General features: G+C 45.0%; 1 protein-coding gene across 2 annotated transcripts in view; it reads left to right on the top strand.

Moving 5' to 3' along the window:
• The window catches only part of Pfdn1 (prefoldin subunit 1), a 58,175-nt gene extending 57,351 nt beyond the window's left edge, over positions 1-824 (top strand). The window contains exons 4-5 of one of the 2 annotated variants that reach the window (XR_007350591.1): positions 404-556; positions 713-824. Coding sequence is in view for 1 of the 2 variants with exons in the window: in XM_015484857.2 (XP_015340343.1) it covers positions 404-487 (84 nt within the window). In the remaining variant the exon portion in view is untranslated. Of the gene's footprint in view, positions 1-403 lie in introns of both variants that reach the window. The other variant, XM_015484857.2, reaches the window with a different exon arrangement.
• Positions 825-16,840: the final 16,016 nt, after the last annotated feature.

Below are 16,840 nucleotides of genomic sequence, written 5' to 3'. Positions count from 1 at the left end.
ACTGGCGTGCTATGGGCTCCTGGCCTGAGCCATGGAAAACCTTGAGAGGAGACAGTCTGTTAGTGGGCAGGAGCTTCGTCCTGGAATTTCCTGGCCTTTGTCTGGTATAACTTCATGTATCAAGATGCCCATTTTTAGAGCCCACTTCCTTCTGGAAGAAGAATTCAGCTGCCTGCCCTCCACAGAGCATTTCTGCTTCCTCTTCCAGGCCACTGCCTCTCCTTGCCCAGGGATCTACCTGTGGGTGGCAGGTGACAGGAGCACTGTGGGTACACCTTGCTTCCAGTAGATAGTATGCTCCTGGAACTGATTACAGGAGATGACATAACCTATGGGCATAAAAGCTGCATCTGCCAACCTGGCCTGTTCACCCTGATCCTAACCCTTCTTTCTCATATTGCAGCAGAAAAAGTCCTACCTGGAGCGGAGTGTTAAGGAAGCTGAGGACAACATCCGGGAGATGCTGATGGCGCGAAGGGCACAGTAGGAGCCTCTAGGGGGAAGCTCTTCCTCTTGACACCTCCCCTCCTGGCAAGGGTGGAGGGGCCTTTGCAGGGTAACTGCTTCCCTCTCCCTGGATGGACATGTTTATCTGGATGGCTTAGCAACCCCACATTTTCTGTATTGTCTCAAACCCCTTTTAGGTCCCACCCCTTTAACTTTCCCCTGGCTCTGCCTGCCACTTCTGTCCAGAACACTCTTCCCTCCGCAGGTGAGCCATGAACTCCCAGGAGAGGGAAGATGGGAGCCAGGGCAGATAGGGAAGCACTGCCTGATCCTGCCACTTGGCAAGCTGGTCAGACCAATAAAAAGCTTCTGTCCTACTCTGCTGTCTGCTTTTCTTGCGTCAAGGGATGAGAAAGAAGAGGGGGCAGTGGCATCTCCTTCTCATTGAAGCCCTTCCCTTGTTGCAGAGTGGAATCTTGCCCTCTTCCCATTTCCCTTTTGGTTCTTTGACCCCTGACTTCTGGTCCTGTGTGTAGCACACAGAGAAGGAAGCTTAAGTATGGCTCCTCTGCGGCACTTGGCCTCAAGATTCCTTTCCCTGCTTCCTCCCAAACATTTCAAAAGAAAGTTCAATAGTAATCAGTACCTCTAAGTCCATCTCCTTTGGCCAGTATCTAAGGTGGACACTATGATTCTGAAGCCAGAGAGAGGCTTAGGGGCAGTGATGTGTTGAAGTTGGACCTGCTAAGGAGAAACAGTGCCAATCTTAAGAAATTTTGTTACAAGCCAGTTGTTAGATACAGTCATTACTAAAATCTAAATTAAGTAAACCTAGAAATTATATATTAAAAACATCCTTTCCTAATACTTCTACATTTGGCCACAACATATGCTCTTGAGGTTAGGAGTGTGCTGCATTCTGGGGGTGGGGAGTACTACTTAATAGTGTGCTTCTGAGCCATGGCATCGTGGGGGCATTTACATCATAAAACAAAAGAGATGGTTCAAAATATGGCTTTGAACTAATAACTACATGTATATTGGCACAGTATTACTTCTAATTGCAATAGGCAGAGGCTGGCAGGGAGTTGTCAGCTGTTGCAGTAGAACTCACTCTGTGGCAGATCAGCGCCACCCCGTGGCCAAGGTGAGATGAGTGACATGGCTGGGTAGAGGGAAGCAGTGGGTGGGAACAGCAGGAACAATCTACGTGACTGCGGGTTCCTGGGCTTCTAGAGAGCAGGCTTGGGACAGCCCACAGTTACCAAGAGGCTGGCTCCTTTCCTAGACCATGGCAGAAGCAAATCTGAACTGTACTGGTGAATGCTTCTGCCTGAGACTGTCAGAGCGGCACCAGGAAGCAGAAGGACACCTGGTCTGGGAGCCTGCCTTCCTCATAACATCCACACTATTGGTGAAGTGGCCAGAATGAAAAATGAAAGCTGCTCCTTACCATGTCCACTAATTAAGTTATCCATATTTTTACCAGCTTTAGTGAGCAGACGAATAGTTAGATGTGGTAATAGAATTCAGGAAGCACAGACCCAAGATACTTAAATTATTTGGAATAATTTAGACAACTGAGGTTTGGACAAATTTATTGAAACTACAGGGTGTTAGCAGAGAAATCATCCAGTGGTATTAAATTAAATAAATCTCATCACTACTCTGAATGTATAATTTAAAAATTATAAATATATATATTTCATAACTAAGCCTTTGGCCAAAAAAATAAAAGGAGAGTCATTTAGCACATTTGTTAAAGATCAATAAGAAATGGATTTTGAACATTAAAAAGATCAAGTCACTGAATTAAACAGCAGCAACCCTCACTAATCTAGAATCCCATAGTGTGGAAGGTAGAGGTGTCTGCGGAGCTAGTCACTTATCATAGCAATCAGAAGAGACGGGGTGGGCACACCCATCGGAGGTGGTGGCATAGCTGTCAGGGCAGAAGGACTGGGCTGATCAGGTAAGCATGTCCCAGAGGCAGCAGCAACAGAGAGCAGTCCAGCAAGCTGTGAGGCAGGTGGATGGTCCCACATCATCTCTTCTTTGGTCTTCCACCACATACACTGGAGGGAGAAAGGGAGGGTGAGAATGATCTTGTGCAAACCTTAGACCTTGTAAAGTTAATGTCCCAGGACCAAGGGAGGGCCACAGCTGGCAAAAGCCATTAAACAGCCTTTTTGCTCCTACACGTGCAGTACATGAGGAAGAGTAGCTCATCAACTATTTTTCTTCCTTCAGACAAAGGACACACTCAGTCTCACAGGAATGAGTACTAGGGAGATTACAGAATAGCCCTGTGCCTGGGGAGCCAGAATTGGCAAACCCTAGGTGGTTGATAAGCACCTCACAGGAGTTTGGGGAGGCATTTCATCACTCAAGAGTAAGAGGAGGGGCTGGGGTTGTGACTCAGTGGTGGTACAGCACTTGTCTCCCACACATTAGGCACTGGGTTCGATCCTCAGCACCACATAAAAATAAATAAATAAAATATTGCCTACGGTCACTGCAGCAGGAAAGCCCCCAGCAGAGTCATAAAATAAAAATATGTTTAAAAAATAGGAGGAATAGGAATAAAATCTCCTAAAATGGGGCTTTAAGCCCTGAAAGGATAACCAGGAACCCTGTTTTTTTGTACCTTGGCAATACACCATTGCAGAATGTGCCTCTAAACTACACTGTGACACAAAGCATTAAAGCAGGGAGGAAAGTCTGGTCAAGTGGGACAGATGGCTGGAACCACGTGGGGTGGTCTCCTGAGTTTGATACTCTGCTTTCCTCAGAAGGGTGTTAGAAATTGAGTGCTGATCAGATTCACAGGTCAAGAAGGACCCCCCACAACACACACCTTTTACTTGTCAGCTGACTTTGTGTAGGACCTCTTCTAAATGGCTGGTAGTCAATTCCATAGTCACTTTTTAAAAACCTCAAAACAGGCATCATCAAACTCATAAGCAGTTACAAAGTTTTGCAAAGCTTATGAATGTATGAATCTTCTAAAGTAGAGCATTCCTTTTGGCAGTTTTCTTTCAGTTCTATTTCTGTGTTTTGTATCTATTTTTATACCTCCTCTTGGCGGCTTCTCTCTGGTGCTGGTGTCGTAGCTAGAATGCGCTGGCTTAGCAGGGAACTTTCCCAATCCTCCCCTTGTATCAGTGGTCCTCTCCCAGGACCTTCCTCCTCTTGCTTTCATGGCATAGGTTTAACCCATCCATTTTAATTTGGCCTCATTTAGCAACACAGGCAAAGGTGGTCTGGACTGGGAGATAGATGACCCACCTCCACCAGGAAGCCTGGTCATAGGGAGAGGCCGACCTGTTTATTCTGAGGCTTCATAAGGTACATTCCCCAATTAAGTCCTCACAAGAATCCCGAGATAGATAGGTAACATCATTAGTCACTTGGCTGATGAGCACTTTGTTTTAGAGAGGTTGTCTCTTGTTCCAGTAGAGAGGCAACCAGGCAAAGTTAGGGCAGGAGGGTCTGAGTCCAGGCCTTTGTAGCCTAAAGCCTCTGGCAAGCCAGTCCTGCTCAGGCCCAACTGGGAAAAGAAAAGGGACCAGGAAGAACATAGGGGTGACTGGAGCTACAGTGCAGTCCTCTCCCACACCAAGGCAGAGCCCTAACCCGCTGTAGCCTGGGCACTCCAGGCCTACGGTCACTGCAACAGGAAAGCCCCCAGCAGAGAGTCATCTGCATCTGCCTGGAAGATCTGCCCATGTCCTCAGCCTCCCTGATTCCTGTATGGCAGGGGAAACAGAACACAGTGGGCTCCAGAGTCTGTGTAATAACTCCTCTGCCAGTTCTAGAACTAACCTACTTGATTCACTCATAGGCCTTCCCAGAAGGCCAGAGTTCATTCTGCCAAGCCTGTTCTGTGAGAGGTCCTGTTTACTAAGGTGCTCACAAGAGCCAGGACCAAGGTGAAAGCCTTTCACCTTGCATGACCTAACCCTGAACTGCCCTGGCAATAGGCGCAGGACACCCACCTCTCCAACCCCAAGGACTGGGCTAAGGTGCCAGTCGTGTTTTTCCCTCCTGTCAGAACTACTGAACCTTAGCAACTGAACTGGGGAAACAAAATGTCCTAGTCCTGCTTTATCCATTGCTTTTCTTCTTCAGCTCAGCCAAGGTTATTTTTGCTGGGGTTTATTTCACATCACAGTCTCAGAAACCTGGGGAACTAGGGACTTTGAGTTCATTATTCTCAGACAATGCTGACAGAGGTTAGAAATGGTAGGCAGCTACAGAACCCAGACTTCAAACTGGAGAGCTGTCAACTGTGACAGGTGAGAGCCCACACAACCCTTAGACTCTTGAGGCATTGGTTTCCCAGAGCCCTTAAGAGTTTTCCCCCTTTAATTAGCTTAGGACAGACCTACCCTGAGCCATCTGGAGGGTGAGGGTGGGTAGAGGGTGGAGTCTGAAGGTAGGAGTGGCCTGTGTTTTCCTTTTCAAGTCACTCGGGGTGGGGTGGGGTGGGGTGGGGTGTGTGTGACTATCCCAGGAAAAAGCCCTAAGGCGGGCCTCCCAGTTCTTCAAAGCACAGGCTGTGGGGCCCAGAAATGGCAAATCTTCGAATCATATCTTTTTTTGAGCCATCTCACCAGCCCTTGAGACAGATTTTTACAAAGTTGCTTAGTGCCTCACTAAGCTGCTGAGGCTAGCCTCAAACTTGAGATCCTACTGCCCAGACTTGGGAGTTGCTGGGGTTACAGATGTGTACCACTGCACCCAGCCCAAGATGTTTTTTAAGAAGAGAGAAAAGGAAAGGGTCAGCAATGGGTGAATGTAGGAGCAGGCCATGTCCTATAGGCAAGATCAGCGTTTAGTGCTTGGCTTAAGATCTTGGATATCAAGTGCCCCACTGTGGCAAGCTTGGGAACAAAGGCTGGGCTCCAGCCCTGACTTCCTTAAAGTCTTAAAGACTTGACTTCCATTTCCATAACCAAAAAGCTATCCTCTCATTGACTATCCAGTGTCACAGACGACCCTATCAGCCAGTGGTAGGGGCCTGTGCCCTGGTCCCAGGCAAGCAGGGACTGAGGGATTCTTATTACCAGGGGACAACAGTTGGACTGACTGGGGTTCATGTCAGGGGTCCTTTCATTGCTTGCCTCTCTTGCCTGCAGTTGCCCTTTTGAACTATCCCTCTGAATTCTCAACCCAGTCCAGTATGGGGCCTGCACAGGAGCTTTGGCTAGTGGATACAAGTGCAAAGGGATGAGGGGCAGGTTAGGAGAACATGCAGGGAACAGGTGTATGAGTATGCAGGTATAACCCAGATGACCAGACTAGGTCATAAAGGGCCAGGATAATCTTGTGTCTTGGGTACAGTACAGTGCAGCTTTGGGAGGAGCGGAGCCATTTCTGGCGGGAGCATTCACCCCCTTCTTGCTTTTGTTGTGGAAGCAAAAAGATCGAAGATACCGGGAGCCGGGTAGTCTCCTGTAACCCACTGCCTGATCTCTAAGCTCTAGGACTGTCACCAGTGTGCACTGTAACTTCTGGCCACCAGACAGACACCAACAAGTTGCCCCTTGGTCTCAGGATCTAGGACTATTTATACCATATAACCCCAGATACCATCCACATGGGCTTCTCAGAAACCTGGTTCTGGGTAGTGGGCAAGTGGGCCAGGGTGACCTGCAGGAAATGTGAGCAGAGGCCTTCTCAGGGGAAGGCTCCAATTCTCCATCACCCTGGAATATAAAACCTTCAGTTGCTCAGCTTGGACCTTTTAAATGATAAATAATTAAATAATTTGATGTGGTAATAGAGCCTTATTATTATTAGGTCCTTTATGCATGCTGGTGAATGCACCTGTATAGTCCCAACCCAAAAGAGTTACAGAGCAAAGACAAGAAGTCAAGAGGCTGGGGCCCCAGAAGGTTTTGTTGCCTGGGACCTTCAACAAGAAGAAACAAGGAGCCAGGAGGCAGCTCCTTGGGGCTGGCCTTCTATTATTAAAACTACCACATCTAGCCATGGTGGTACACACCTATAATTCTACACTTGGGAGGCTGAGGCAGGAGGATCCCAAGTTTGAGGTCAGCCTTAACAACTTAGTGAAACCCTGTCTCAAAAAATAAAAAGGTGGGCTGGGGTTGTGGCTCAGCGGCAGAGCATTTGCCTCTCACATGTGAGATCCTGGGTTCAATCCTCAGCACCACATAAAAATAAATAAATAAAATAAAGGTATTGTGTTCCAACTACAGCTAAAAAAAAAAATATTAAAAATAAAATAAAGGAGTGGGGATGTGGTAAAGCATCTCTGGGTACTTCAGTCCCTAGTACCAAAAGACAGCCATGCTACTTTCTGAGAAAGTGGAGTTGATGGCTTTGCCAGGAGCAGAAGAACCTGTAGTCTAAGCTGCCCACACGGGCATCTAGATCAACAGAAGATTGTCAACCAGCCTTCAGGGAGGTTTCAGAGGACACAAGAATAACCTTTCTGCTGCACATAAACCAAGACACAGGGAGAATGAGATCTTTATAAACATTTCCAGAATAAGTAAAACCTCAAGCCATCTCGTGGCTCCTGTCCCTCATGCAGGAGCAGGAACTTGCTGGGGTGTCAGTTCACCTTTCCTTGAGTGTCCATGTACAGTGGGATCATTTACTACCCGGCACAAAGGGTCACACTACTGAGAACAGTATCCTAAAGGTACTTGCTCAAGCCCAGTGAGCACCAGCTAGGTCTGCCGAGAGAGAGAGAGAGAGAGAGAGAGAGAGAGAGAGAGAGAGCGAGCACGAGTGCGAGGAGGAGGACGCTAGAGGGAGGCAGCAGGGAACTAGTCCAATTTCCATCCTCTTAAGGGCTTATTTGGGCAGACCAGGAGCATGTAGTTTGGACTCTATAGATTTCTTTGAAGGCAGAAGGCAGGAGACACTGGGAACCCTTCTAACTTTACTCACCCCCTGCAGAGAAACAGGGCAGCAGGATTGGTGTACCCATAGACCAGGCTCTATCCCAGCAGCTGCCTGTGCCTGTGAGGCAGGCCATCCCAGGCTCCAGGACCTGCTTGTCCTACTCTTCCAGCCACCTAAAGCTTAAGCTCTTGCCTTGCAGTCTCTTATAAAGCTGATGCTAAGAGAGAGCAGGTCTTCCAAGTCCTTCCTGCTTCAGTGACCTAAGAACTCTGAGGTAGACCAGCGTGAGCCAGCCCTTCACCTGCTGCCCACCTGATCCAGCAGGCAGCCTGCCACTGCTTTCCATACCATCAGTGCCACTGATATGGCCTGGTCTGGAAAGGGTGAGAGCCTGTTGACCTGTGTGGGGTCTCTGCTTCCAGGTCTCCAGAAGTGCAGGTGCCAGTGGCCATCCTATGAGGCGGCAGCTATCCGAGGGCCAAGACCAAGTCTGGGAGACTGATTGAGCCAAGGGAACACCAAGTGAGTGGTCATCTGAATGAGTCCCAAGCCCATCCCACCTCTACCTTGGGCTTATTCATAAAGTCAACTTGTTCTTTAGTGCGGTCCACTCCCAATGGTGTGAACAGATGATCCAATAGAACCATTTTTGGGTAAACAACAGAAATAATTTAGTACATTGGCATAAATGTGCCAGCCCAACAAGTAGGACTGTCCTGCTATACCTTCCAGCCAAAGCCCTAACCTTGGCACCTTGGAATAGAGCCACTTACGACAGGGGTGGTTGTAGATACTGGGACAGTTGGGAACTTCTCAGAACCAGGGTTGCAGTGAAATTGCCTGAGGGATCACCTGGGCCAGTCATATTTTGATGATAAGGTGCTAAGCTCAAAGAAGGGAAGCAACCTGAAGTGGGATCATGAACTGAAAGGCAGGTCCTGACCCATCACTTTACCATTCTGCCTCCTGACCCAGGGCTCTCTGTACTTCAAGATGGCTCGCTTCAAACCAGACAGCAGTCTGACTGCCTGGGACCGGAGATGTGACTCAGTGGAAGGAATAAAAAGCCTCTTTCCTTGCTGTGCCCCTCCTGTCCCTCTAAAGCCAGGTTCTGTGTGTGTGAGGTCAGGATCTAAGCTCTGCCCTGTTTCAGAGCATGTCTCAAGGAGTTGGGGCCATCACCAGAGAGTGACCTGATTCAGCAGGCAGCTGAGATGGAGTGAATTTTCAAGTCCCACATGCTTGGCGAGGGGTATAGTGGCCCAGAACAAGGACAAGGCACTTGGGGGGCAAGGTAGCTGGGCCCTGAAAGATCTACTTCAGCTTTTCCTTGGCCACCTCACCACCCCTCAGGTTGCTTAATGTTCTAAGGCTCATCACCTTGTACAGAGGTGAAAGTTGCAATCCTGATTCTGCCACTGACAGGGCTATTTGGTGTGTCTCAGTCTTTTCACTTGCAAGATGTGGGGAAATATTAAAAGTTAGTTGTGACAAAAACATAAAAGAAGACAGTTGCGCTTGGCAGGATCTGGTGGGAAGAAGAGAGGACTTCATAGGAGCCATAATGTGGTGACGTCCTAAAGAGAGATGAAAGCCTAGGTTTTCAGCTGTGTGAGGAGACGGGCTTCTCCAACCAATCCACATTCAGACTGGAATTTGTAATGTGTAGCTCTAAGTCATTACAGGATTACAAGGGTGGAGGAAGCAGCAGTCCGGATGAGGCAAGGCACAGCTGCTCCCAGAGAAGGGGAGGGAATAAGCGAGACCAGGGCACTCTATATGGAGGGCAGGCAGGATACACACCACTTTAGCTCTTCAAACCCTTCAGATGCTAGAGAGGATGAAATATTGAGAAACATCCATTTCCTTAGATAATGGGTGGAAGGAGAACCTAAATGGATACATGTGAGCATTTTCCTAGGCTTATGAGTCTACCACCACCATTGACAAAAAAGACACTACTGTGGTTTGCAGAATGTAAAATGAAACCAGTGAACAGTCAAATTGAAAGACAGATTGTAAAGAATAAAAAAGTCAATCAAATGTGAGTAGTCCAAAAACTGAATGTCAAAAATTCTAGCAAAACTTGTGGCTTTGTTCATTGACTCTCAAGGGACTAAATCCTCCAGGGACAAGAGAGTACCTTTAAAGAGGTAGGTGGCTGCCTATAATCTGTTTTTTTTTTGGATGGGGAAACTGCCGAGATGCAGTAAGGGAGCTAATACCTCTCTTGTCCCCAGTTCAGAATATTCAAGTAAAAGGTTGGGCATCCTCTACCCCACTCTTTGGAGGAGGAAGAAGGATGCCGAGGAGCTTGAATGGGCATGTGTGAGAGAACGCATTGTGCGGCCAGTTTCCTCCTGTGAAATGCAGCTGCTACACTGGAGGCTGACTATTGTGGTGCCAGTGGATGGAGGTTCAGGGGTGTTTGGTGGTTTCTAGCCAAGACCACACCTGTTCAAGTTAGAAGAAATGAGGGCTTTTTAAGTAAAGCATGATCAACAAAAGAAGCTAAGCCAGGGTGTTCATATCCCGTCTGTATCTCTGCTACCAACTTGGGAATTGGCCAGTCCCGAACCGAGGTCCCAGCTTTGTTCTTCCATAGCTGGGCATCTTCAGGTAAGTAACTTGATTTCTTTGTAAAGCCTCTGCTGCCTCCACTCTAGAAGGACAATACAGGGTTGTGGAAGCTTCTACTTGGGACAAGGCAGCAGGATGCAATGAGGACAAAGGTCAGTATCATTAAGACAGGTCAAACATAAAAGCTCTCAATTTACAAAGTTTCATCACTGGATTTCTTAGTGAAATCATATAGTACATTTCACAAATTAACTTTCATGACAGTGCTACTGAAGAACTGAGCAGCTCCTTTCCAGCATAGCACACACACATACACATTCTCGTTTGCTGGCCAGCTGCACGTACAAAGCTGGATTACCAAGACATAATGAGCAGACATCCCCCAGAGTGCAGGGATCGGTGTAGCCACAGACATGCTACCAGCTGACTGGGGGCTCTACCTAGATGAGTATATAAGATGAAAAATTTAGATACTTAAGACAATTCATTTTACTTTTATAAACCTAAGGAGATAAACAATAGTTTCTCATGCTGGTGAGAGCAGGAAATAAGTTGCCAAATGGGAATCTCAAATGGTTCACTAGGGTGATGGCCCCATTATGCCTGTACAAAACTGTAGCAAGTGATTTTAGATGCCTGGAGGGGAGAGGGAAGAGACACTTGAGTTCAAAGTAGATAGCAGTTTTTCTTTTGTCTTGAAGTCAGCCAGGATACTTGGCATGGGACTGAAGGGCAATAATGGGAACAAGTATATAGGACAGGATGAAAACAGCAGTTCCTCAGCACCCTACTGTTCCACTAGAAGTCTCTCATCCACTGCCTCAGACATTCAGACTAGACCAGAGGAACCATGGGTGTGAGCTGGGGAGGATGTTACTCTAAAAAGCAGGTGGGAGAAAAGGAGTCAACAAGTATGAGAAGCCCCAAAACATACTTGGGAAGAGGACATATTTTTTTCTGTCATGGGTAACATTACTATAACATAAGGCAGGGAAGCAATTTATTATAAAATAAACATATCCTTAATTCAGTTTGTTGTTACTTTTGTTTTTGTAGTACTGGGGATTGATTCAGGGCTGCTCTACCACTGAGCTAGGCCCAATTAAGTGGGCAAAGGACTTAAAGAGTCATGTCACCACAGGGGGTATCACAAGGTTAGCCAGGCTATACCTCCAACTCCTTTTATTTTGAGACAGGGTCTCACTAAGTTGCCCAGGCTGTCCTCCGGCCTTAGCCTCTTGAGGAGTAAGGGGTGTGCCACTGCAGCCTTAAATTAGTTTTTGGAGAAATAATTATAAGTGGGGCTGTTTAAGTCCAGGCGGGGGGGAAAATCAAGGAATATCTAGAGCCAAAAAATGTGATTGTGCCTCATGCATGAGAGTTCTATGACCCTGGCACAGGGGGAATCCTCTAACAGCTGGCAAGCAGTGCATGATCCTGCTCAAAAGTGAGACACAGGAGACCAAGGCTATGAATGGTGGTGGCTGACCTGATCCAGAGCACAACCTGGCTCACAAGCCCCTCTACATCCTGGTCGTCTCATAATGGGTGTTTCCAATTTGATGAAGACCACACCATATTTACTGTTAGGCTTCAAAAGACACCAATGTAATCATATGCTAAGGGACTTTAACATTGAAACCATCACAACACAGTGAGTAAAGGAGCAGGCCACTTTGTGTTATTAAGGGTTCTGGCACATAAGAGCGAGTGAGTGAGCAAGCAAGCAATTCCATTTGAATGCCCATCATTCCCTGTGTGGGCTCTCTCTCATCCAGCGAGGAGGTCCACAGAACAGGGTAGAGGAGAGTGTGGGTGTGCAGTCACTATTCAAGACCTCTGGAGACCAAGCAGGAAGCATGTCTGATTTTATTGCGTAGTTACCATGTATATATATTCAGGCAGTAGCTAAGCAGATTACAGGCAGCCACCAATGCAATTTCTTGCTAACTGTCCTTGCAGCGACCAATCAAGGAGTGGGCTGTGGAGCAAGCGCAGGGACTGCAACACCGTGGCCTCACATCCAGGGTTGTGCCTAAGGGATAAGCGGCCTGCTGTTCACGTGCCTAGCACAAGGGGAGTGGCCTGCCACTCAGACGCCCTTAATGTATGCCATGTATCCAGTACTCTATGCACTTGTCCCCACAATGCTCCTTTTTTAAAATAAATATTTATTCTTTATAAATATTTATTTTTAATAAATATTTATTTTATTTATTTATATGTGGTGCTGAGAATCGAACCCAGGGCTTCACACAGGCTAGGCGAGTGCTCTACCACTAAGCCACAACCCCAGCACCCCTACTATGCTCTTTTGAGTTAATGTAATCCTGATAAAAGTTGCAGCAAGTTTTTTGTTTGTTTGTTTTGTTTTTTATAGACTGATAAAATTTACAGAAAGGCAAAAGAATTAGAAAACTAAAAGGAGATTTCACATAAAGCTATAGTAGTCAGACAACTCAGTATTGGCAAATGTTGACTGTGTATTCCAACAAATAGAACAAAGGAACAGAACAGAGAGGACATAACAGACCCACATGAATAGGACTAACTGGTTTGACAAATATGCAAAAGCAACTTATGGAGAAAGGAAAGTCTTGACAAACAAAGGATGTAGGAAAAATTTTGGTGTGCAAAACACAAAAAGCCCTCAACCATTTTAAACCTTCCACTTTATACAAAACAAACCTAAAGTGGATAATAGATCAAAATGTAAAATTATAAGACTAAAAGACTTAGAAGAAAACAAGAGAATCTTCATGACCTAGAGTCAGTTTGGCATGATCCAGAAAAGAAAAAAATTGGTAAACTGGATTTTATCAAAATAAAAACTTTGTTCTGTGAAAGACACTGTTAAGGGGATGAAAAGAAAACTGCTCTCTACTTTGAACTACAGGCTGGAAGCAAATACAACAGGAGACTTGGATTATAGAAAGAATCAAAACTTCACAGTAACAAAAAAAAAAAAAAAAAACAAAAAACAACCCAATTTAAAAATGGGCAAAGGACTTGAAGAGACATGTCACCAAAGGGGATATGAGGAGCATATGACATCATCATTAGCTTTAAGAAAATGCAAGTGAAAGCTACCGCAAGATACCATTATATACCCATCAGAATGGCTAAATGAAAAAAAAATAATCTAAATACTAGTGAGGATGCAGAGCTACTGGAACTCACTACAGCCACTCTGAAAAACAGTAGCAGTATTTTTCTTTTTCTTTTCTATTTTGTGGTGCTGGGAATAGAACCCAGGGCCACCATGATGTGTGCTAGGCAAGTACTCTACTACTGAGCTACATCCCCAGCCCAACAGTAGCAGTTTCTTAAAGGTTAAAACATTTTGATCCATGAAGTTTACTATTGAGTATTCACTTAGAGAATGAAAACTTACATGTTTATAGCAGCTACATTCATAATTCCCTAAAAGTGGAAACAATCCACATGGTCCTTCCACAGGCTGAATGAATAAATTGTGGTATCACACAGTGGAATCCTACTCAGCAGTAGAGTGTCTATCCTCCAGATCCTCACAGAACACACCAGCTGTTCCACACTCCATTTTGCTTGCTAGGCATTATCCAGAATGACATTTTAAGCAGGATTTAAGTATCAGCCCAAATTTCCCTTGGCTAACTCTACTGGACAATTCTGAAAAAAACTTAGGTCCTTAGGCTTCCATAGAATTCAGGGTGGTCCCTTCCCTCAACGACAGCAATTCCATATCTATTTTCCAATCTGGAGTTGTATGTAGGATTTCTTTTGAAAAGATATTAGCACAATCTGCAATGGTGTTCATGAAGGCTCAGGAGAGCCTCCCCAGAGCATGGGTGGTTTTCTGCTTGATTACCAGTGTGCTGGACCCTTGGGTACAAGGACCTGATCTGCTCAAGGAACAATGTTTCTCCTGTCCAGGCTCAAATCTGGGTGAGTGACATTAGTCAGTCTTCTCACTTAGTGTCTGACCTTTTTGAAACTTAGTGTTTTGTGGCATACATTTGGTGTTCATGTTCCAGCTGGTTCATTACATCTCTGAGCTTGTAGTTCCAAGCTTATAAAAACGTCTGCCTGCCTTCAGGCCTGAGAAGCCCTGTCTTCCAGTCCCATCAGTCTTGTCTTCCCTCAATTGGTGTCCTTTGGAGAGAAGTTCACCCCGCAGTGGTGGCTAACTCTAATGGACACTTTTGAGTTACCATTTTACCTAATCTCTAAGCAACAGTTGATGCCATTGATCACTCCTCTCTTAATACAGGATCACTCAGCTTTCTGGAAATCCCATTCTCCTGGTTTTATGCCTCTGACTCTCCTGCAGGTTCATTATATAGTCCATGCCAGAATTCCTTAAAGCTGAATCCCATGCTGCTACTTTTTATTTTCCCTTTGTTTCCTACCAACTTGATCTCATTTCAACCACCACCACCATTCCAAAGCTTTCCATATTTGTGTCTCGAGCCAGACCCTGTCCTCCAAGCTGAAGGCATACATACTAGCACTTACCTGACATCTAAATCTGAATGCTCAGAACCCAACATGATCTCCTTCCAACCAAACATAGTTCCTTTCCCCTTTCCTAATATTTGCAGACACTACTGAGGCATCTGGTTCCAGTCAGAAATTGGCCCTGACTCTCATTTTCTCCCTCAACCTACATATCCAATTCATTATCAAATTCTGTTTATTTTACTTTAAATATCTCAGATGTTTTTATTTTTCTCCATCATCAGCACATGTACTTGTGCCTCTCCAAGCCACTCTCCACACAAAAATTAAAGGGATCTTTTAAAAACTAAAAAACTGATAACAACTCTCTGCTTAAAATCTTTCAATGGTTTCCTATTGCCCACAGGACAAAGATCAGAACCCCTAAAACGCTGTCTAACATCCTGTTTCTCTTCTGTTGCTAACATCCCATTGCTCTCTGCCACACCAGTTTCCTCTTCTAGACTCTCACATGAGCCTCATTCTCTTCTGCCTTAGGGCCTTTGCACCTGCTGTTTCTATAACAATTTTTTGCCTGTTAACACTGATTCATCTTTGAGATCTTAGTTCATACATGCACCTTCACTGGGAAGCCCTCCCAGACTGTGCTGCCAAATTGTCCTTCCTTTATATGTTTTCATAGCATTTTGTTTTTTCATAGGAAAGTGTATCTGTTATAGAAAAACCTGGTATATGAGAACTGCCACTAAAGATGAAAGGTGCTGAAAGACTGAAGAAAGAGGGGGACAAATCCAGAATTGCACAAAGTGCAATTTATTAGGGACTTATGTACAGAAACATGTCTTGGGTGACAGCAAAACAGAAAGGATCTCCACTCCTGAGGCTGGAGGAAGGGGTTTACATACTAAGTTAAACAAAGGTGGCCCAAGACCAACTGGAGTGTACTCAGGTTTTCTTGGGAGACGGGGAGAAGTCAAACTGTTAGTTCTGTATCCATATTTGAGTACACAACTGGCGTAATTCTGCATCATGTACAACCAGAAGAATGAGAAATTATATTCCATTCGTATTACTGTCATGTATAACTAATTAGAATAAAAAATTTAAAAAGTAAAACTATTAATATCTCAATCTTGAGTTAAGAAGTAGTCCAGGTACAATAGCAGGGAAAAATACTGGGTTGGGGTGTGTGTGTGTGTGTGTGTGTGTGTGTGTGTGTATGTGTGTGTAGTGCTGGGGATGGAACACAGGGCTTGTGCATGCTAGGCACGAGTTCTCCCACTGAGTTTCACCCCAGCCCTAGTCTGAGTACCTTAACAACTTTATTCATCCAATAGTGTTTGGAATGTGTGCCAGCATTACCTAGCAGGTAAAAACAATGATAATGACAAGATAGCTTTGTTAGGATCCCTACAGTGCCAATTACCAACTAGGGATTAATGTCTGGGTCCCTTCCTAGACTGTAAGGCCTGATGAGGGCATGGAATGGATGACTGACCCTGGTGAAGTGGGTGTTCCCTGAAGTATGCAAAAGGCAGACTGACAACTGGTCCTTCCACAGCTAAAGTGCCCCTAGATAATGCTGTGCTAAAAGACTGGGCTAAACTTTCCCAATCTGTGACCTCAGTTTGGTGAAATTATTTACCAATTGAAAAATATAACATTTTTTAAAAGGAATCTACTCACAATAGGATTAAAATTATAATGTATCAGAGGGAAATATAATTTTAAAACCAACAAAAGGTATGTGAGAACTATATGAAAAAATTATAAAACTTAAGGATACGAGACAAAAACTGAGAGATACTTTCTTTGTTATAGGAAGAAGTGTTATAAACATGTCAACTCTTCATTCCAATGCCATTTCAATCAAAGTCAAATTTGCTTTTCTGTAGAAACTTATACACATTCTTAAATAAAGAGTAAATAGTTAAGAATAGTGAAGAAAATTATGAAGAATAAGAGGTTTGTGTTCCTGTGTGTCCTAGAGGTAGGGAGCATGCTTATCATACCAGACTCCTGATTCTAGTCCATATGAATGTATACATGAACTTGGTAAGCAACAAATCTCATTTCAAATTAATGGAGAAAGGATGACTGTGATATTATGATATACATATTTTGATTTTTGAACATAGTTCCTGGTTTGTAACTCTTTCACTTTAGGAGGGAGGCCCTCTCTTTAGAAGGCCCTCTTCATACAAACCATAACTTCTCTTCCTACGGCAGGTCACAAAAAATAATCTTCCCCTGACTCTCTGTGAGCTAGCCATGAAGAAGTTCTCCAATCTGACAGACTACCAGAGAGGAAGGAATGCTGCAGAGAGGCCAAGGACAATCTGGATGGACCTTGCTAGATTTCCCATTCAAGTCTATTTTATTAGATCACACCATTCTTGTCCAGTCATATTTCTACACAGACGTTCAAGCTTCAATCATGCCTTTGTCTCCATAAAAACTCTAAAAAGACAGGGTTTAGTGTGCTTCTTAG

The sequence above is a fragment of the Marmota marmota genome, unplaced genomic scaffold, assembly GCF_001458135.2.
Source record: "Marmota marmota marmota unplaced genomic scaffold, marMar, whole genome shotgun sequence".
Lineage (NCBI taxonomy): Eukaryota > Metazoa > Chordata > Mammalia > Rodentia > Sciuridae > Marmota > Marmota marmota.
The sequence above is the reverse complement of the archived record's forward strand: the minus strand, read 5'-3'. Positions and strand labels throughout refer to the sequence as shown.